Source organism: Thunnus thynnus, chromosome 3 (genome assembly GCF_963924715.1).
Source record: "Thunnus thynnus chromosome 3, fThuThy2.1, whole genome shotgun sequence".
Taxonomy (NCBI): domain Eukaryota; kingdom Metazoa; phylum Chordata; class Actinopteri; order Scombriformes; family Scombridae; genus Thunnus; species Thunnus thynnus.
The window spans coordinates 1,508,617-1,530,832 of NC_089519.1; the positions used below are offsets into that span (position 1 = coordinate 1,508,617).

General features: G+C 42.6%; 1 protein-coding gene across 1 annotated transcript in view; it reads right to left on the reverse strand.

Moving 5' to 3' along the window:
- Positions 1-22,216, reverse strand: part of nfixa (nuclear factor I/Xa) — a 111,028-nt gene that overhangs the window by 69,647 nt on the left and 19,165 nt on the right. The window contains 1 exon segment of the mRNA XM_067579574.1: positions 4,346-4,877. Coding sequence (XP_067435675.1) covers positions 4,346-4,877 — 532 coding nt within the window.

The following is a 22,216-nucleotide window of genomic DNA, read 5'->3' on the forward strand; positions in this document are numbered from 1 at the left end:
AGCGTTAGTGTTTCTCTGGGCTTTCTCACAGCACCGTCCAAGGCATGACTACTGCTATAGCAAGAGGGAGGCGGGATCTGGCACCGTAGAGCGTGGAGTGTGGAGCGGTCATGGCAGAAATGGCACGGTGAGCACATTTCACACCTCCCTCGGAGTGACTGCAAATTTCCTGTACTGCACTTTTGATTGGAAACACATTTGAAACATCTTTTCATGATCACACTTACAGCGCAAAAAAGAAAGAAATGTTAAAAAAAAAAAGAGTAAGAATGAGTTCCAAAGTATGACTAAGTGCAATGAGCTAACTTTGGACCTGACAAATATTTTTTTTTGAATCTATTTTTCCAAAGTTGAATAAATCATAAATGTGCTGAGTTTAAGCTAAAACAGCACAAAAGCTATAAATCAAATCAAACACATTATGAAATGCAGCTAAATGATTTCTCCCCAGATGATGTATACCCACCATCGCAGTAGTCACACTAACAGAAGTGAGAATTACAACTAAACTAGTACTGTGAACTGAGCCTATGCAATACACTTCATTCATGGGTTATCATTCCAAAGGGACCCTGCCAGTGTGTGGTGCCCTGGCAGACCTTTGGCACTTCCGGGCCAAGAGATCACTATCTCCATTATAATACCAGTCACTCACTCTTAATAAAACTCTAAAAATAATGCACTACTCTCTGTACAGCTCCACAACTACTCTCCTCTGCTCTTCTCTTCTATTCTCTGCCAGTATTTCAGTTACAATGTTCAAAGACGTTGTTGCCGTGTCTGGTTTGTTGCCCCTTATCTGAGGTGCCTGGAAAACAGGGGGAGAAGGTTGTGTATTGTGGCAGCGTGGTTTGTTCTGTTACGGCTGCGGTGTGTTATGCTCCGTAACAGAGAGGATCTCAAAGGCTGGCTGGCTCCAGAACAGCCTGAGAAAGCCTGACGGCAAGCCCAGAGATTCCCCGTGGCAGCTTTTGCCACTCTGTCATAAACAAAACACAAGACGTCTTTCTCTTCTTCCCACACCAACGGGGCTCGGGCGCTGCCAAACAGAACAATCACTATCGCAGCCTCTTCTCCTTTCCAACGCGCTCTCTCTCTCTCTCTCTCTCTCTCTCCCTCTCTCTCTCTCTCTCTCTGTCTTCTACAATATAAACAAAAGAGATCAGCAGAGGCTTTACCTCTGTGAGAGCAACAATGAGGGCCATGTTTAAGGAGACAAAACAAAAGTGTGCACGGGATCAAAGAGGAGCGGGAAAGACAGAGATGCTAAAGCCCGACAAAACGCAAACCAAACAAAAACAAACAATGAGCACATCTTGTCATTCATTGCACGACTGAAGCAAAAAAACACAACCGCACATCACTGTAATGAATAAATGTGACAGATAAGTGCAGGCTTTCCTCACAAATACACATTAACAACTTTAAAGTAAATCAGAGCCAAGTGCAGCGCCGGTGACCTTTGAGCAGGTTTGCATGCAGCGGTTTTGCCCTTTGTCTCTCCTTCTGTCCACCCCAAATTTTCTCTCCCCAACCAGGACTCAAACTGAGCCCGGGCTCTTTGGAGGCAGATAAAAGTAGTGAGACACACTGTGTTGGGCGGATAAGATAAGAGGGAGAGCAGCAAGTCCACATCATGAATGGGCAGCGTATTGGGCAGCAGCCTCCAAGCAGCTGGAGCGATGAGCGCGAGGCAGCAAACTGAACACTCAACAGCCAACGCTGGCAAAATGTATCTCTTATGATACGTTTACATTTTGTGTGTTCAGTCTCAGAATATGTAAAAAAAAAAAAATAATAATAATCTTTTCACTTTTTAACGTGCATTACACCATTTTTTCCAATCATATCTCCACTCACCAGTTTTTATTTTGAAAATCTAAAGTCTTCAAGTCACAAAGAAATGCTTCAAATAAAATATTTACTGCTATAAAGTGGACTGCATCCAGAATAATGGGAAAAAAAATCAATAAGTTATGAAAATGCGGCAGGTCTAAAGATACTCAGGTGAAAAATTGATTTTACTGTATAGATCAAAATACCACACACTATTGTGATAATTTCACTTCCCAAACTGAAAAGCAGCCTTCTAGAATAAGACTACAATTTAATTTACTAACTGATTTTCTGAGCCAAAATAAATAAAGATAATGTTATAATGCAGAATAATCTAAGAGTATAACTGACACAAATAAAATACGTTTCATAATTAATTTGTGCAAACAGAAGCTCTACAGATATGTTACTAAATCCTAAAACACAACTCACTGATCCAAAACCCACAATAACACATTAGAAAAACACTTTTCTTTCTCGCAGCATTTATCAGCTATAATGCAATAACAAAGTCAGTAAAATAATAAAAATATAAATTAATTTAACAATAATATTCCGGGGAAAAAAAAGTACAAATAAAAACTACTAAAAGAGATTCTACTTAAAGAGTATGAGAGATTTCCTCAGTCAACGTCAGGACTGCCCGCTGCCTACGGTTTATCACCGCCACAGACAGACCAACAGAGTGAAGCTGGAGCTGCTGCCAGGGTTTGGCTCGGGCCGCGTGAGGTGTTTGGCCTGGACCGAGATTTTGTGTGTGTGTGTGTGAGTCAGGGAGAGAGAGAGAGAGAGAGAGAGAGAGAGAGAGACACTGAGGAACGGCTGTGATAGCATTTAGCTTCACTCCAGTTAGCGGCTACCATAAGAGTTCTGCCTAAGCAGAAAGAGTGTGTGTGTGTGTGTGTGTTTGGGTAGCAACTACTATAGGGTATGTTGTGTGTGTGTGTGTGTGTGTGTGTGTGCGTGCGTGAAGCCGGTTGAGTCACTGTTTGAAATTTCCAGAAAATTCCAGCTGAGATAATATTAGGTCATGAGCCTGTGTTTGTATGTATATGTAGCCAGCAAATGGTGAAGTAGTGTGTGTTTGGAGGATTTGGCTGTGAATTGTGTTTCATGTGCGTGTGTGTGTGTGTGTGTGTGTGTGGTTGCTTTGACAGTGTTTTTTGCTATGTGGGGGAAAAAAACGATAACACAGCCAGTGTTTTGGCTGTGTGTGTACGCGCACTGGAGGCTACAGTGAGCGATGTTTGGCCGTGTGTGGATGTGTGTGTATCCACGATGGTGGCTGAGATACAACAATGTTTGGCTGTATCAAACTGTATCTATGATAGTCCTTGGCCGAGTGTGCGTGATATGTGGGTGTGTGTACGCACTCGTGACTAAAACCGTGTTTGGCTTTACGTGTGAAAGTGCGCCACAAAGATGACAGAGTTGTTTTTCTTTCTTTTTTCACCGAATGTGTGTATCTTTATTTAGCTGTGTTTGTATGTGTGTGTGTGTGTGTGTATGGGTGTGAAGGTGGCTGCAATAGTACTGGCTGTCTGTGAGCACTGGCGTTTAGTGTGTGAGTGTGTGTTTGGCAGCCAGGTCCAACGTGGTGCTAGCGTTCAGGCAGACGGTGAAGGCGGCAGCAGCCTGCGGCCTGAGAGCAGGAGACTCACGGCTCTGCTCACACACACACACACACACACACACACACAATCTGGGCTGTGGCCAAATGACAATCCCTGGCTACAATGGCCTTATCGTGACACATACACTTCAACAGACTGAGTACGATTTTATAAACAGCGACTCTCACTCATCACACAAAAACACACAATTTGACAGTGGTGATCATCTCGTAAAAACACTCACACACAGACATGCAAATTCCTTCCTATAAAAAACACAAAATACATGCTCACATGAAGCCGCAAATGCCTCACTCAGAAAAACGAACACGTACTTGCCAGAGCACACTGGCCGAATGCCCTTGACACACACTCACATATTCTTTTTATTACTGTTGATACTAAGTTGTCATGTAAACAAACACCAAGAAACAGAAGAAAAGAAGGAAAAATATGAAAAAGACAAAAAGCAAAACTATTTGCTGTTTAGTAAGAGAACAAAAGCAAGAAGTCGTTTTCATTTTGTTTCTCAGGGCAGGTTTGATTTATTCATTTCACTGAATCTTGTGAAATAACTTTTCGGAATTCACAATTTCCATCTAATATTATTAGATAGATTGGTTCTAATCTTAATTCCCTCCTACATTTGAAACACCGTTTTACTGTGTTTTTGAAACATATTATTATTTGATACTTATTTTCTGAATTTTAATCAATGTCTTTGTGTTTCATTCTATGTCACACAAGCATATGTTTAAGTGTGTACGTGTGTGTGATTATTCAAATGTGTGTGTACATTTATATGCACACGCACACTGGCATGTATGACAGGTAATTCTAAAGGCATGTGTTGGCAGTGAACCCTCCCTAATTACAAGCATTGATTGGCCACATACCTGGCGTGTGGACGAAGTAGGCCAGGTAGAGGTCCAGCTCCTTGACGGACACTCCGATGTGGTGCGGCTGGACGCACAGGCCAGGGTTGGTGCACTGTGGTGACTTGACCAGCCGTTCCCCGTCCGTGCTCTCCAGGGGGCTGCCCTTGAACAGGATGACCATCACCAGGTCCAGCCGCCACACCTTGTCAGCCTGGCGTAGGCAGTCGATGCGACGGATCTTGCCCTTCTGGTCGGGGTTGGACAGCACGCAGCAGGGGGGCTTTTTCCCCGTGATGGTGAGCACAAAGTCCTCACGGAACTCGGGCCGGATGTCCTTGCGGAGCTTGGCCAGCAGGCGCGAGGCCCACTTCTGCTTGATCTCTGGCTTCTCCCCCAGCAGCTCATCCTTCACTGCACGCTCTTCCTCCTTGGACATGCGCTTCTCGTGCTTCTTGAAGTATTTGCGTTTGCGGGCCTGCAGGTTGAACCAGGTGTAGGCGAAGGCGCGGACATGGGGCAGCAGGGCCTCGATGAAGGGGTGGAATTCATCCTGAATGAGGGAGGAGGATGGGGGGAGGGTGGAGGAGGAGAGGGAGGAGGGGGGGAAGCAGGAGGAGGCAGTGGAGAGAGAGGGGGAGAATGGGGGAGAGAAGGACGGGGAGAGAGGGAGTGGGGGTGAGGAAGGGAAGAGAGAGGAGAGGCAGTTAGCACCGGCGCGCAGCATGGAGGAGCGGCGCCTGCTCTGTGTGAGCGGAGGGAGAGAATGAACGAGAGGCGCCGAGAGAGAGAGAGAAAGAGAGAGAGACAGAGAGAGAGAGAAAGAGAGAGATAGAAAGAGAGAGAGGGAAAGATGCGCACTCTCTACCTAACACAGACACATCACATTGAAAGACACACTTTACAAAACACAATACTGAAAGAGCTAAGAGATGAGAAGACGCTTTCTGCCTAAATATATAGAAACAAACGTTACTAAACTACAACAAAAACAGCATTAATTCTAGTAAACATTATTCATTCTAAAAAAAATTTAATAAATAGAAATTTATATCTATATCTGAAAAAAAGCAAAAACGTGTAACATTTATAAAATCATAATATAGATTGACTACATAAACTATTACATATAATACATAAAACACTGAAATTATTTGAGAGAACTCACATATCAAATTCTAATTATTAAAATTAAAGCAAAGAGTCTCATTAAAAAGACATTAAATTTTGTCCATAAATAAAATAACTGCGTCTGCACTCAAAATGACCAAACAACAGCAGTTATCACAGAACACATGTGGATAAAACAGGAATAACATGGTAGTTACCATTTTGCTCTCTCATCATAAATTCACCCCGCCGATTGCAAAGAAACTTAAAATGCACCACGAGTACAGAAACTGGACTGTTGCGTCAAAAAATGCGCTGGAGTAATGCTGCGTATATTAGAAAACAAAAGACTGAGGAAAAAAAAATAAGCAAAAAAGAGAAGCTGAGAAACTGTCCAATAAAAGCAGCAGGGGGTAAAAAAGCTGAGAAAGAGGAGACAAGCCAAGGGGGCGCAGTGTAATACCAGCACAGGAACACAGGAGGTACTGTAGCAGGAGCTGCAGGAGAGGTGCTGTTTAAGAGCACAACAGAAGGAGAGTGTGGAGAAGTTCAGCAATCTCTCTGTCTAAAAGGATAAAAAAAAAAAAAGAGCTAGACGTGCACAAACAAAGTAAAACAGCAAATGCAGCAAAACGGATAAAATTGTCAAAAACCTAAACAAGCCTCTTTGTTTGTTTGCAAAAATATGTAGAAAAAAAATATCTTGATGAGAAAACAACAACAACAAAAAAAAAAAAAGCTTGGCAAAGCGGCGCGTGCTATTGGTTCAATTCTGTAGGATCTGCATAAGACTCACGGAGAGGGAGAGAGAGAGCTGGACAAGGGGGGTGCGGACGGAGGAGAAGAAGAAGAAAAAAAAAAACAAAACAAAACAAGAGGACCGAATCAATGTTGGAAGAGTGTGCACGACCGCTGGCAAACCCGAGTGCAGCTTCTTTTTTCCCCCTCTTTCTCTCCAACTCTGTCTCTCTCTTTCTCTCTTCCTCTCCACTTTCCTTCTCTAACCATTGACTGAGTCTGTGCCAACACACAGAGGGCCCACCTATTTGGCACCGAGTCTCAAACAGCCCAGCCAATACGCACGCTCCCAGCGCTGAAAGGGAGGGAAGAGAGAGATGGCAGAGGGAGAAGCAAAAGAGGTTGGGGGGGTGAGGAGGGGGGGGGGGGAGGAGGAGTGGATGGTTGGTGGCTGGTAGTGGAGAGAAAGAGAGAGGAGGAGGAGGGAGGGGGATAGACAGGGATTGTGTGTGGTGCAGGCAGAAGGCGCGTCATTAGCCAAATAGACAAGTTCCAATCTAGTGCAAAGGCAAAGTCCAGAGGATATTAATTTTACATGCATCCAATCCAGACAGCACCCGCCTTCTAAAACCCCCGCACATACCCCCCCTCGCTGCCTTCGTCACCAGCGTGGTCACAGCCATCCCAACAAACCAGCTCGCTCTCCAACTGCATCCCCCCGCCCTCCCCCTCCAGAAACACCCCTCTCTCCTGCTCTCTCTCTCTCTCTCTCTCTCTCTCTGCTCGCGTTACACCACCTTGGCATGGGATGGCATGAGAAAACACAGGCCCAAAATCCCACTAGACCCTGAGACCAGCAGCTGCTCCTGGATTTACCACACAAACAAAGAGAGGAGGGGGAAGAAAATGCCCGTTACCCCCCCAACCCCCACCCCCCACCACCACCCCCCCCAACAAAAAATACCATCCAAAAACATGCTCTCCTGTTTCAAAATGCGCTCTCACATCCAAACTGGCCCCTTCTCTCCCTCACTCTTTTTTTTTTTTTTGTTACTCCACTTTAATAGCCCCAACAGCACAGACACAGAAACACATTAAAAGTTTCTGTTACCAAATTAGACAGCAATCCCATTTGCTGCTGAGAGACAGGATTCAATGGACAATGACAGCTAGAAATGCTGCGGTGGACGGCTCCATGTAAGTAGCCTATACATGCTGAGCTGTTTACTACGGCGAGTGGATATTAAAACTGTAAAACTGCCTAAAACAGGCTACACCGCTTCTCTGTAATTCACAGAGCTTAGTCTAATGCGTTCAGATATGCTGGTCTTTGTAGTAATGAATAGAATTATAGTTTCCTACAGCAGCCAGTAAATTGCCCATATTTTCATCGTGTTGCATTATGAAGTACACAATGAGACATAATTGGGAATGAACAACAGCAGAAAGTGAGGGAACAGTGTTGTATAGCTGCCCTGGCAAGCACTTTGTCTCATCCTCATTGGCTGACCCACGTGACCTCAGAGGACCAAGCTGTGCCCAGTGCACCATGGGAGAAATATTTGAGAGACAAAGGCTCTCACCACGGATCAATTCAATATAATCTGAAAAATAATATCTGTGTGATGGCTTGATGAAATACGCATGGCCAGTGCTTTTAAATGTCATTCTTCCAAATTACAAAAAATGAACACATTTATGTCGTCCAAATTACATGATTTAGTTCATAAGGCTCACAGGAATTATAGAGACATTGTCAAAACTGGAATCTCGGCATTGGGCAGCCACAAAAAGCTAACTTGTCATGTGGCAAAGTTGAGGGCCCGGCCATTTGATTGTGGGTTGAAGCCCCCTGCTGTGCAATGGGACAGGCTGTCTGTGTGAACACTCTACAAAGGCCAGAGTCCTCTGGTTGGCTCCCAGGACCATCAGATTTAGCCTGGCCTGCTCCCTCTGTCAGTGTCTGACAGAAAAGCCGCAGCCTGGATGACTAGCTGGTCCACTGACTGGCTGGCAAGCTGGCTGTTAGGCTGGCTGGGTGAATGACTGTTTGGCTACCAGGGTGGGTAGCTAGCTGGCTAGCCCGGCCTGACTGACTGGCTCGTCACTGCTACTGCAGGGGGGTGGGGGTGGGGGGGGCAGGAGGGGGGGGTGCAGACCCCATCTGGACCAGGCCGAGCCGGGCCGGGTGCCGATTGTTCATGCTAACATACGCCTGCCTCACACAGCCACACTGAACACGAGAAAAATGTAGGAATGAGAGGAGATGACAGAAGCAAGAAAAAAAAATATGGGCAACAGGAAGATGAGGAGATGGAAATAAAGAGGATATGTGTGTTTGTGTTTGTTTTTGAGGAATAATGACTGAGGTGTGCTTGTCACTTATATCAAAAGACTGAGGGGATCTAGACTTTTTGATGAATGGGGAGCAGACAAAGAAAACCAGTGATATGTGCCAAGTATTGCTGTCACTTCCTGTAATATCATCATGCCATTACTGACAGGCAAAATGATAATAACCAAGATTACTATCAGGGAAATCCAAACCTCCCCTTTGTCCATTCAAACTCGCAACACATTTGCTTTTGTAGCTCCAGCCCTGCAACATTTTTTCCGCAACATAACTCTTTTTAACTCTTTATAGAACAAAGAGGATGAAAAAGTGACAGAGCCTTTTTATGATACGACAAATTAATCCGTATTATTAAGCAAATACTATTTGTATGAAACATGTAATCCTTCCAAAAAAAAATCCCCATTTTTAAAATCACTCATTTAAATCCATTTTCAAGCCTATTATGATCGTAAACTGGACCAAATGCAAAATTATACACAACAGCATAACATTGGCTTTGAGGTCTGTGCACAATTTGCAGCTAAGGCAAGATCTTTTTATGATTTTGGCCAAGAAATGAGTCTGTGTGGCACCCTACTATTTAATGTGTCATTTTTTGACATTTTAAAACCCACATTTCTTGCAGCTCATTAAAGAAGGTTTCTCCTGTTTGCCCAGTGTTCTTCGGGGCAGAACGGGAGGTGGCAGTTTTTCAGGCCTCGGCCTCTGGAGTCTCTACATATCTGCTCTGCAATAATTTGAGTGAGAGCTCATCTTATCTCTGCATGCCATGCTCTGTCTTTCAGAAAATGACGACCTTTGTTCGCCAGGCTGGGCAAGACAATCTCCCCTCATGCCCTGAGAGCTACAACTAAAAAGGAGCAGGACAGAAATGAAAACCACCACAGGTTTTATTAACAAGGCCAAGCCTGAAGCAGCAGCAACTGCCAAAAACACAGACAAAGGAAACCTATTTCAAAAAAAACAAAAAACCCTGAAATTGTTGTATTCAAGATTTTGGTGGTATTATACAATCAAACAAAGATTAAAAAACAGTGTTTAGGCAAATTCTCCAATTACACCAATTTGTCATGTAGACTGAATATAGAGGTTAGAGGCTAATTTGAGCAACTTAACGTTAAATATCCTAAATGCCTCACTGTTAAAAAGGCATGGAAGTTGCTAGAGTGCTGTAAAATGGGGCCTAAAAAATGCATAAGGGCACCAAATTCAGGTTTTAAACACAGGCCAGGTCCTGTTGTCGAGTTATTCTGATTATTTACCTTCTAAACAACCAACAGAATAAAGGCTGAGAGGGTTAGCTGAGACGTTAGAAGTTGTCTTTCTATTTCTAACAAAAAAGGGACACATAGCAAAAAAAAAAAAAAAAAAGAAAGAAAGAAAACCTCTGTGTGGTTTGTCCTGCAGCATAAAATATATATACCCTCAATTTATAAAACAACATAAAAATGAAACTCTTCATGTAAAATATAAGAAACATACCTCCGTCACTGTGTTCACCGGCAAATTCTAAGCTGCGCACCACCGGTGTAACGTTAGTTTTGGCGACCAACCGTTGGCTGTCTCTGTCTGTCTGAATCATAACGGCCTGTTTGTAAGTTACTAACTATTTTTATTTGTTAGACAAACTAAATGTCTTGTTCATGAGAGTAAAACGTCTCTAAATATCAGGTATGTTTGACTGTAAAGCGCCTCTTCGTCTCACGCGGAGGAACGCGCTCCTCTCCGCCTGTTTGTCTCGAGCGGCCTACGTTGAGGAAAAAGGGTCAAAATTAATCCCACCGGTCGAATTGTAAAAGTCGAAATGTAATTAAAAGGAGGTGGACTTGTAGTAGAGCTAATACATAAAAGCAGCGTAAGGTATGACGTCAGTGAAAGCAAGCATTCATATAAATTTACACATTTACACAAAAGCGTTTATGCAGCTCTCCTCTTTAAGTTATTGCACACTATTAATGTTGCCTAACGAATGAACATTTTTACATAAACTGTTCACACCTGTGTGTAGCTACATTTCATATCCACCTTCCTGTCTGTGGGCTATATTTGCATACATTTTATTTTAATAGCCGTAACTTGGGCCTGTTTCTCTCACACTGTGTCAATAGATCTAATGAGCAATTTACCTGAATTGCATTTGTAGTATTAATCTTAAGTATGCAAATAAATGCCAAAGGGGCTGACATCTGTATCAAACATGTGGGGAGAAAGATCACGCATGGTGAAGACTCGTTGGTTGTGAGTCAAGAAATATTAAATTTGTCCTCACTGATGTGTGCAGAGCTGCAGACACGAGGACGTTAGCCATTATGTTAAAAACACAAAGGTCACTTCTTTTATTTTATTTTTGTCATATTCTTAAACTTTTGATTCCAGCAAACAAAATCGAATTAAAAAAGGAGCAGAGTAGAAGAAAGAATAAATAACATAAAATAAAAAAAGTCCAACTGCATCAAACCAGTTTAAAGAGCTTTACAACAGGTCTTATTTAAATTATATTAATAAACTCACCTCCTTCATATTTCTCATTGATATGACAATATAATACGTCATTGTATTATTACCACCAACATGACCCTAAATTATCTAAATTAGTTTAAAAAAATGTGAGTATTTGATAAAAAAAAATTTTTGAATCCATTTTAAACCCCATAAATAAATGGTACTATTAAATAATCAACAGTGAAATCATGCAAATGTAATTTGAAATGCTTTTTTTAAACAAAGGGACCATTTTTAATTAAGATTCTTACTCAAACATAATTTTAATCATAACATTTAATTATAATCTTTTTGCAGTTTCTATTAAAAATTCAACATTTTAGTAATAATCTCAAATTGTTTTGTAAGTAGTAAATAAATTGTCATACGCTGAACTGAATATATATATATAAATATATAAATATATATAAAATCTTCTGTAATAATAATTATTATTTTGGTGAAAATAACAATAAGAATAATGATTTTATTTTTCCTTATATTTGCTGGAAGAATAGGAAAGCCACAGACATGTTAACCTTTTACTCTTTCAACATTTTATTTTAGCAACATTTAGTCTTAAAATCTAATTACAAAGACATGAGCTAAACTTAATTTAAAGTTTATAGAAATGCTACAAGCATGTTACTGAAGGCCATATTTGTCAGAGAAAATTGTATTTGTCTCACACACAAGCTTTTTTGTTAAGGTCTAATCAAGATCTGAGGAGGAAACAAACACACACACACACACACACACACACACACACACACACACACACATAAAGCTGATGAAGGTTACAGCGTGTCAGGACATATCTGGAATTCAACTCTGACATCTGCTGTGTAAAATCACATATTGACAAGTACCGTGGTGATGTAAGGGAAAGACTGTGAGAGATCTGAACTATTTTCCCTTTGTGTATATGTGTGTGTGGTGTGTGTGTGTGTGTGTGTGTGCTCAGGCTACTCTTGATGGCCTGCAATAATTTAGATTAAGTATCGTGAGCTGTCTGTGCTTTGCATATAAATATAATAAAAAAAACAAACGATTGCCTCACTGTTCTAAATTTTACATAAAACAGGGACCTCAGACCATTCGAATGCAGCACAGGCTTTGTGCCATTCCAGCCCTCTCTGTTAAAAAAGAAAAAGGAAGTAGTAGAGGGTTGAGCGAAGTTTCCATGTTTTCTTCCCATGAGGAGTGCAGGAAAAGTAAGGTACGCGCAGAGCAGGCCAGTCTGCAGAGTAACACCCTCCCATTAAGAGGTGATGGGTAAGTAACCTCACAAGCCTCAGGGATATGAAATAATTACGGACATGTTGACATAAACCGCTATTTCCTTGGAAACTATCATGAAATAGAAAAAAATAAGAGTTCATTTTTCTTCCTCTTTCATTCACTTATTCACTTATTGAAGCCCACACACATGCATTCACACAGAGAGCCACATTATTCCTCTTAAAAAATTTCCTCCTTAAGTTCTCATCACTGCCAGTCCTTCACATTTCCATCCAGCTCCAACCTATTCATCCATTCTACTGCCTGGAAGAGGAAAAAACTTTCCCTCTGTCTGCTCTCTTCCTCCCATCGGCACAGATTGATGTTAAAAGTGTGTCTGCGCATCGTTTGTAATTACGCCTGTTTACACACTGAAGCATTACTATGTGTGAAAGTCTGGAAGCCATTTGTGGCATGAGGCTGAGAAGGAAAGACAGCGCGAGCAAGCTTTAAACAGCTCCAGAGACACAAGGACTGATAGCAAGCCGGGGCTTCTGACATGACTGCAGACCTGAGTAATTTTATACTCAAATATGCTTTCCCATTTGTGCGATGGATTTGTCTGGGCAGACGGTTTCAGCCTCAAATGTAAGCACATCAAAGATAAGATCAAGGGCTCTTCATGATTTTTTTATGTATCCAAAATTTATTCAGCTAGGGTTTTCTTGAGGTTTGTGTGGTTTTTCTGTGACTCTGACCCATCTGCATAAATTTTACCACATACAGTTAATTATAAACATAACTGTAACCCCACAAGTAAGTTATATTACCAATTTATATTCTGAAAATATTTAGATAGCTGAATTGAATTTGGACGACCGAAAATACATTTTGTACTCATCATTTGTTAAATATATGATGGATTTTTTTTGGCTTAGATTAGGTGGAAAGAATTCAAAACTTATACACTGCATACACCAAAATGTATTGTGGGAACTGAAAAAGACAGCTGTGTGAAATATTATACATTTGCCCCTCATAATGCAAAATGGTCTGTTAATCTTGATATCAGTACCGTCAATTAGAAGGAATGTTTCTTTTAGGGATGATGTTATCATGGTATAAATAAAACTGGGCAAAATTATAGATTTCAAACTAAATTAGGAGATTCTGGCGCTGCATGTTACAAACAATGATTTAATAAAAGCATTTCAACATGTGACTGCAGCTAGATGGGGCGGTATAAGGTTACATGCAGGCATACAGTATAAGTAAATACATATAAACTACCGCGTATGTGTGTTTACATTACAAAGGTTTCTGTAGCGTCACCATGGCGAATACACACACATGAACTGACTCACACACAGACTCACATACTGTTGGTGTGGCATTTTCCAACAGGACGTTGCAGTAAAACTGAGAGTGCAGCATTTCCCCTCAAAAAAGGGCGACCGTTCCTGATGAGGTCAAGTAGCCGGTGTGATACTTGTGTGTGTGTGTGTGTGTGTGTGTGTGCTGGAGGTGTGTGTGTCTTTGCGCAGGGTGGCAAAGTGTGGCAGCTTTCCTGCTTCAACTATACAGGGAAGGCGAGCGTCTCACACTTTCTGTCTCACTCCCAGCCGAAGCGCATGCTGCACACACCTACAGTGTTCCAGTCGGCACATGCCAGCGCCGCACACTGGCTACCATGCCCTGCCTACAGCTGCAGCGAGGGCTTTGAACCTCATGGTTAGCAAATACAGCAGGAATCAAGCAGATAATGAAACCCGATATCCCCTGCCCTCCATGCCCTGCACCAACAGCAGCCAAGGCCTGCTTCTCCTCACACAAGAGATGCACTATTGAGAGACTTTCTCTCTCACTCTTTCGCTCCCCCTCATTCTTTTATTTCTCCCTGGTCCTCATTCTGCCAGTCGGCAAGGCGAGATGCCAACCTCTCCCCAAAGCCGGGCAGAGTGCCCTTACCCTTTATTCAAATGCTTCACCACTAGCTCGACTCACACATTCATTTTGTGCGCCCCACCGTCACCTTCCCCTCCACTCCTTCATTTATTTCTTTCACCTCTTACTCTGCAATCTCTCTCTCTCTCTCTCTCTCTCTCTCTCTCTTTTTCCCTTTCCGGTACTCCATATTGTTGCTCCACTTCTACCGTGCCTCCCTCTGTTTTTTTTTTTTTTTTTTGCTGCTTCACCCTCTCACTTCTCGTAATTGCCGGTGCTCTCTCTATCTCGATTGCTATCCATCTTCTAGCATCTCTCACTCCCCCACACGCCTTTCACTGTGGAACTCCCTCTCCCCTCTTTTTTCTCGCTGCCTCGCTCTCACACAGCTTGACTCACCCAGACTCAAACTTGTACACTCATTCCTCAGCCAGTGCCAGACAGGCAAGTGCAGAAACTCCCTTTGCCCTCTCTCTCTCTCTCTCTCTCTCTCTCTCTCTCTGTCTCTATTTTTCTTCTATCTCTTTCACTCTCTCTCTCTCTCTCTTGCACACACACACACAGCCACTCATGCCGCAACCCATGCCCTGGTACTTCCCTTAAAGGGAAAGAATCTCTCCAATAAATTATACTTTGTCTTCATCTGCTGCAGTTTGTATAACCATTATTATATCTGTCAGTATTTAGTATTAAATGTATAATTTGCAAGAAGCCAGCTGGCGTATTACTCCATACCTTCAATGTGAATTTATTCCCTATTTTTGTCTGATTGATTGCTTCCTTGATTGTTTAGCAAGGTATTTGTGGAGTACGCTCTCCATTCACACGAGAAAAGATACAGGGTGCAAATGTTTAAACATGTGTTGGGTCATGTTTACATGCCTTAAGGCATCCATTTTTTTCATATCTTGAAAAATATGGTATAATGCATATTGTCCCAAATTAACACGGCACACGGCATATTCATAAACGATGGGTGTAACTAATTCCTATCCTGACTATTAAGAGTTATTAACCATGAGAGGAGATTCTGCAACACTTGACTTTATAAAACCCTTTTAAAAGCCATTATTACAACTCATAACTCTGTGGTTGTTAAACTGGAAACAGCGTTTTTTTTTTTCCGTTCCTGAAAAGGTGACATTTGTGGGAACACAACAGAAATATTGATAGAGTTTTAATTTAGCAAATTACTCTTTTTGTTTTGTTTTTATATGGTGTAATTTTGAATCATGGGAAATCTCTGCAGAAGTCATTCAATCTACACAGGAAACAAACAAACTAACAAAAGTGAGTTCTCGAAATAAAAAGGAGCCAAACTTCTTAGCCTGGCGACCACAATATATAATTTACAACTAGAACGCTGAAAATGTCTGTGGCATGCTACTTTGGAGATGGGAAAACAACCCTGTTATATTAGCATCTCAATTCAGCTTCAGTGAGCTTCCTATCAGGAACACTGAAGCTTGCAGATTTAATTCTGCTTATCATGTGAGCTGGAGTTTTGCCTGTGCGGGATTGGCGCTGCGAGGGTTAAACGGTGCCCGCTCCCTGTGGCATGATATGAGCTGGGCCTTTGCCTGTGCACTCTGCCTTGTCTGTGCTGAGTTGGTAGTGTTAGGGGTTAAGAGTGGGTGGCTGCTCCAAGTGGCCTCCTATCCGACTTTGATCTCATTAGGGTTAAAAGGTGTCTGTTCCAAATGGCTTCCTGAGAGCCGGGTCTTAATCTCTGCTATGCTTGACAGAGTTTGGGTTAAAGGGAGACGAGCTCTTGATATGGCAGCAAGTTATGCATGACTCTGAGCTGGCAGTGTGAGGGTTAAAGGTCGCTCTGCCCATTTTGAGTGGCATTCCCTGTAGGGCAAGCACCACGCCAGGCCGGAAGAAACACAGAGGACACAGACAAACACATGCAAGGCGAGAAACAAAGACCCTTCACAACCACACGCACACACAGAGACACGTGCGCACACACAATAGCTAAATCATTTTGAAACTTTCATTCTCTCAAAACAGCGCTTTCCTTTTTTAAGAGATGAATCCGGCAACAAAGCAAAAGGGGGGGGTGACGGCAGACAGACACACGATGCAGACGGGCGCCTCTGGGAGAGTGTGTGTGCAGTTATCTCTTCTGTGACCACGCTCGTTGGCTTCCCTAGCCTAAACTACCACCTCGCTCAGACCTCAGGAGCACCACAGTACCACAGGCAGACAGCCATAAGTACACGTCCTTAGAGGGGACATAAAATGGAGGAAACCCACCTCGATAAAACGGCACCTCACAAACAAGAGGGAAAAAGAGGAGTGAACAAAAAGAATGTGCTGTATCATGATCCATTCTTCAAATTAGGTTTGTGTTGCATTTATAACAAAAATTTAATTTTTGCATTATCATAAAATGTGAAAATGTGTCTGTGAAAAGCATTTATCTGCCTTCCAATTTCTTGAGTGCAGCATAATTAAAACAAAAGAACAGCGTATGTTTTTAGGCTATATGGTAATGAGTGACAATTGCTTAATTGCATCTAGTATACTTTTTACTGTCCCTTAGTTACCTAAAAATTGCCTCACAATTGTGGTGAGAGCTGGAACAGCATGTAAGTGAAATATTGTACACGTGTAGCCAAATGTGCCCTTGCTGACCTCAGATTGAATCATGCCAGATTTTTTTTATTTTCTCTCCTTTACTCCTGCTTAGCTTTCCTGTTGTATAGTTAAAAAGAACAGGAAAAACATTCCCTTATGTAATAAATATTCTACTCCTTCTGTGTTATTTTGCAGCGAATAGTAAGTAGAGTGTTTATCAACTCTCAGCAAAACTGGTCCGGTATGAAATACCAGTCAGTCTCCATTTATAAATGTGATTGTATGAAAAGATAGTATCACAGAAAAGTGAGCCAGAAGGAGAGAGCTGGACTGAAAGCAGCAAGAGCTGCCACGTCAGATGCTGCTGAGGCTTCTTGGATGTCAGGACTGAAACACACACACACACACACACACAGTGTAGACACACATGCAAACTCAGTATGGCCTGCACATGCACAGATCCTCACACACACAAACTCATAGAAGGGGTTTGCCTTTGCGGTGCTGTTTAGGGAGTTGGAGTCATCAGCCAAGCCTGACACCCCTGCTCAGTGTAGCCATCACCGCTGTCTCTCTGTGAGTCAACATGGATGGAGCTGCTCCATCAACAACACACACACAGGCCCTAATAATAAAACGAGCAAATCCCTCACTCCAGTTTGCCTGCCACACGCCAGAAAGGGCCTGCCCCGGGTCTGATCATATCCTGTTAGGATCGCTTCTGGATTTGCACTTATCATTTGGTTACACTCTTCATGCATTTGAATAAATGTGTTGTTGTCAGAATTGCAGGACAATATTTGAATGCTCATTTTTTAAATCTTTATTTCACTTTAAACTGTGACAACCGAATTGTAACACTGCTATATGCAAAATATTCAAACATTCATCTACATGCACAATGGAAACAGCACAGTGTGCTCTGGATTCTGTTTTGAGGGACTACGTACGGGGAAATGTGGGCAATATTCAAGCTCTTAGGCTGTCAAAAAAAAAAATCTGATGCAAAATAGGATTTGGCCTCATCTTTATTTAGGCTAGCTTTCCAATTCCTGGAGAAATTGCATTATTGAATACAACAACGCCATTGTTTCAGCAACATTTTGAGGGGCTTTCAGCTTTATGTATTTCCAGAGAGGAAAATCAAAATGGGAACACCGTTTTTCAATCTGAAGCAGAGACAAAGCTGTCAGAGATTTGATTCTCCAGATAGCACTTGGCACCATTTGCCTCCTCTAAGTACTAATACTAGTAATATGGTTATGATACATTAGCATTCCTTCACATTACCAAAGAAACCCAATATGTGTATATCAAGCATTTTAGTCAGTGGAGGAAGAGAGAAGAAACAGAGAGAGAAAAGGGAGGAGGAAAAGGAGGGAGGGGGGGGGGGGGGGGGGGGGGGGAGTCAAGAAGATGGAGAGTAAGTCAGGTAAAGGATTAGCATTAAGAGGCGATAGGAGGGAAAAAGTTGCCTGATGAGTAACATTCCAACGGACAAAGCCTGGTGAATGGTGAAACTGTTTTAGATTGCTTGCGCTGTTCTCAGGAGAGGCAGGCAGGGAGTAAGTAAAGTGGCTTTTAAGCTCACCAAATCCAACATATCCCAGATAAGACTGAGGCTCTTCCTGAGGGAACGAAAGAGAGGAGTAGCGGAGGGGGCTGGAAAAAATGAGGTGGAGAGACGGTTGAAGTAAAAGACATAATGAGACAGAGAGAGTGGGGGGAGCTGAAGGATGGGGAGAGAGTGAGATAGAGAAAGGCAGACACAGATAAGCAAACGCATATGAAGAGCAAAAGGAAGAGGGGAGTTTCAGAGAAGAAGATAGGAATAGAGTGTAAGGAAAGTGAGAGCATATTTTCAGATGAGAGCACATGTGAGCTTTGGTGTTGGTTGATCCCATCTCATACAGCAGAGGGAATGAACCCAGAGACACTGAGCAGCCCTGCCTGTCTCTCCAGCAGGATTTTATCACCTGCGTGAAAGGCGGCTTGAATACACACTAACTAACGTCATCAATCTCTGCTCTGTCGCAGAGGGAACCTGCACAAGCCTTTTATGTACTCTTACGTACTCTGCTTATGTTATGTTTTGATAGAGACAGATTCATAATGCAGAGGTGCAGTAATCCCCTGACATACACATGTAGAAAGAATGACAGCGCTGTGGTGTTTGATACACACACTTTGCCAAAAGAAAAGTTGCTTAATTTTCTATTTTCTGTCTGTAACAAGCAAGCAAAAAACTCATAAGAAACACACTGAAGAATACATGCATGTGCATAAATATGCAGACCTGTCAGATGTCTGCTGGTACATATTGCTAAGTTGCATTCACCTTTATTAGACTCAAATGTATTTCTGCCCCTGTAATTGAATTAATTTGCCCTTTGATGTGGGTTCTTCCTGTGCATACTGTACATATGCTGTTAAACCACATGGTCCATACATACACATAAAGAGACAGGAGACAGGTGCACACACACACACACAGGCCAGAACGCAGAGTCAACAAACAAGGGTCAGTTTTTAATCATCCCTAGTTTGTTTATTTAGCAGTGGTCAGGTTTTCGCTTGTAAACCTCCCAAACTCTAAAATTCCTCCTTTTAGACTCCAGAGGGAACATTCAAACAGTATTAATTCCTCTTGCTGGGAAAAGGGACAGCCTTTTCCCGGAGCAATCCATAACATCTGAATATAAAAATAAATACGAAGAGCGGGTGCGCTCTTAACCCCAAAGTAAGGAGGGAAAAAACCTGCCGGGAAGTTTGACGGCAGTGTATGTTTTTCCTGTTTCACCAGTGTCTGGGACAACATCTTTCACTGTGTTGCAGTCCACTACCAATATTTCTCTTTCTCTCTGTCTTTCTTTCTTTTCATCAATCTCTTGATTGAACCTTCTCTTTCTGTCTCTATCTTCACCATCTTTATCTTTACCCTCTCTCCCTCTCTCTCTTTTACTCTCTCTCTCTCTGCTGGATGCCCCCTGTGCCAGTTAACTCACCACAAGCCAGAGGGAGGACCGCAAGAATGCTTAAATCAGCATAATTAGGCCTGTGTGTACTTTAAACACACACGTTTCCCCCAAGCCTGGACCCCTGCCACCCGTACACCGCTGTGTACGCAGCCACGGCCCGTCTCTTTGAGTCAATAAACACAAACATATCAGCAGTCAGCCTCACACACGTCCACACAGTATACGCACAGACACCGAATGAAAACACACACAAAATACATATGCAATGCATGAGGTGAAAAATGATGCTGTATCCCTCTCTCACCCAGCGTAGCCTTGTCTACTGAAGCTACCTCCCTCATACAGCTGCCCCTCTCTCCTCCCCCCCCACACACACACCCCCCCCCCATGGCCAAACCGCCATCACCGCACTAACACAGTTTGACCCTTTACACTGTGTAGCTGAAGGGGAGGAAGCTAAATGAGTTTAATATGGGAGCTCCACGCTGAAAAGTTGCATGTTTGTTGAAAAATTTCCATAAGCAAGCCGGTAAAAATTAAGCATGAGCATGCACTAAAACAATGGCAGGGATCTCAATTCAGTTTGTGGTTTCTGTCCCACACACATCTGCATGTGTTTTAGGTTTCAGTGGGGCATTAACAAACAACCGCCTCCCAGCGAATCCATGGTGCTCGGCTGCATGTGGGGATTATCAGTAGTCATTACAGACCATTTAATAATAATCACCACCATCAAAAACGAATCAGTCCAAGCATGTGATATTCGGACGGCCAATATCACTGGCTGAGTGGATCATATTAGTGAAGATGAAAACTGATTAGACAATGTTTGGCATTTCTTCTCATTTTAATTATCACATAACGGGGATCCACACTTTGTCAGCAGCTTATTATTGTCTTTATCTACCTTTTTTCATGACTTGTGTGAGACAAAGTGTGTCTCAACAGATATGTATGCCAGCCAGTGTGTGTGTGCGTGTGTGAGATAAGAGCAACTACAGAGATGACACCCATGAATTTACAGTATCAAAACACTCTCGACAGAGCAGTTCAAAAGTCAGTTACTAAGACCTACCATAAAGACGTCCAATAAAAACATTACACTCCCTCCCTCAGGAGTTCAAACACTCCCGGCTCCCGGAGACGCTTCAGGTGCAGATGGACGCTGCGAGAGAGGCCTTCGCTTGCACAAACACACACCAAACACATCAAAACAACAAAACCGAAACTCATGAAACTATGAATAAGTAGAGGCGCGCCGACGTCTCAAGCTAGCGCAACTTTAAAGGCCTGGTAGCTGCTGAGCCTACGGCTTTGTACATTCATTTCCACCCTTAAGATATGCACGGAGAACAAGTAACTCCAGTAGTGAATATTACTTGTGCCACTGGCTTTGGAAGTACAGTGGCGTTACCATGGAGTTTACATGTCACTAAAGCAAAACATGAAGTTAATTTGATTTCCATTTTTAACATCACCCGCCTCTAAAACAGATACATTTTATGGGTGCTCAGCTTACTTTCCTCTTGGCATGACAATCCAGAAAATGATCAGAACGCCACGCTCAAGTCTACTTAGAAAAATATTTTGTCAGCAGCATTTGATCAAAGTGGTGTGATACTGTTTATATGAGGGCACACACTGCAAACTAGCCACAAAGAAGCCACTCTCTGTCTCTCTCTCTCTCTCTCTCTGTCTGTCTCACACAGGCATGAACACACTCTTTTCTCTGTTTGTGTGCTCACACAGCTGTGGATCTTGCGCAGGGTTCAACCAAGGTAAAGATATGGTATATTACGCAATGGCTTATAGATTTTTCCACCCCTGGCAAGCTGCCAGCTCTCTAAACAGGAGAGGGAGAGGGAGAGAGAGCGACAGAGAGAGAGAGAGAGAGAGAGGATCAGAGAGCAGCACACTTTGTTCCACAAAGTCTGATTCACTAACTGGATTCACTGGCTGCCTTGCTGGGACTGCAGGCCTCTGTGGCCACTAGTTACACTGAGGAAATAGGGCTGAACAAAAGCGTGTGTGTGTTTTGTTTGTATGTGTGTTACTTGATAATAATGTGAGTACAGATTGTTGGTGCATGGTGGTTGGAGGATTGTTAGTGCATTTGCGTCAAATATCAGATATATTTATTAGGTCTGTTGGATATTTCAGCTATCGCTCCCTCGGGCAATGTTGACTGCTGCGGCTGCTCTACATTGGCCTGTCACACACACACACACACACTAACACACATACATACACACACACACACACACAGCGCAGGCAAAAAATAAATGACCTTAGGTAGTCATTCAGCACAGTGGGGTGTAGTTGCTATACAGTAGGTCCAATGTATTTACATCAACTAGCATTTAAAGATACAGTAAAGCTACTGGCACTAGTAAAGAACAGACATCAGTTATTGTAAAGTCTGCATTTATTCTAAAAGGCCAATATTTCACTTTTTCTTTTCTTGCAGCATGCAAACTT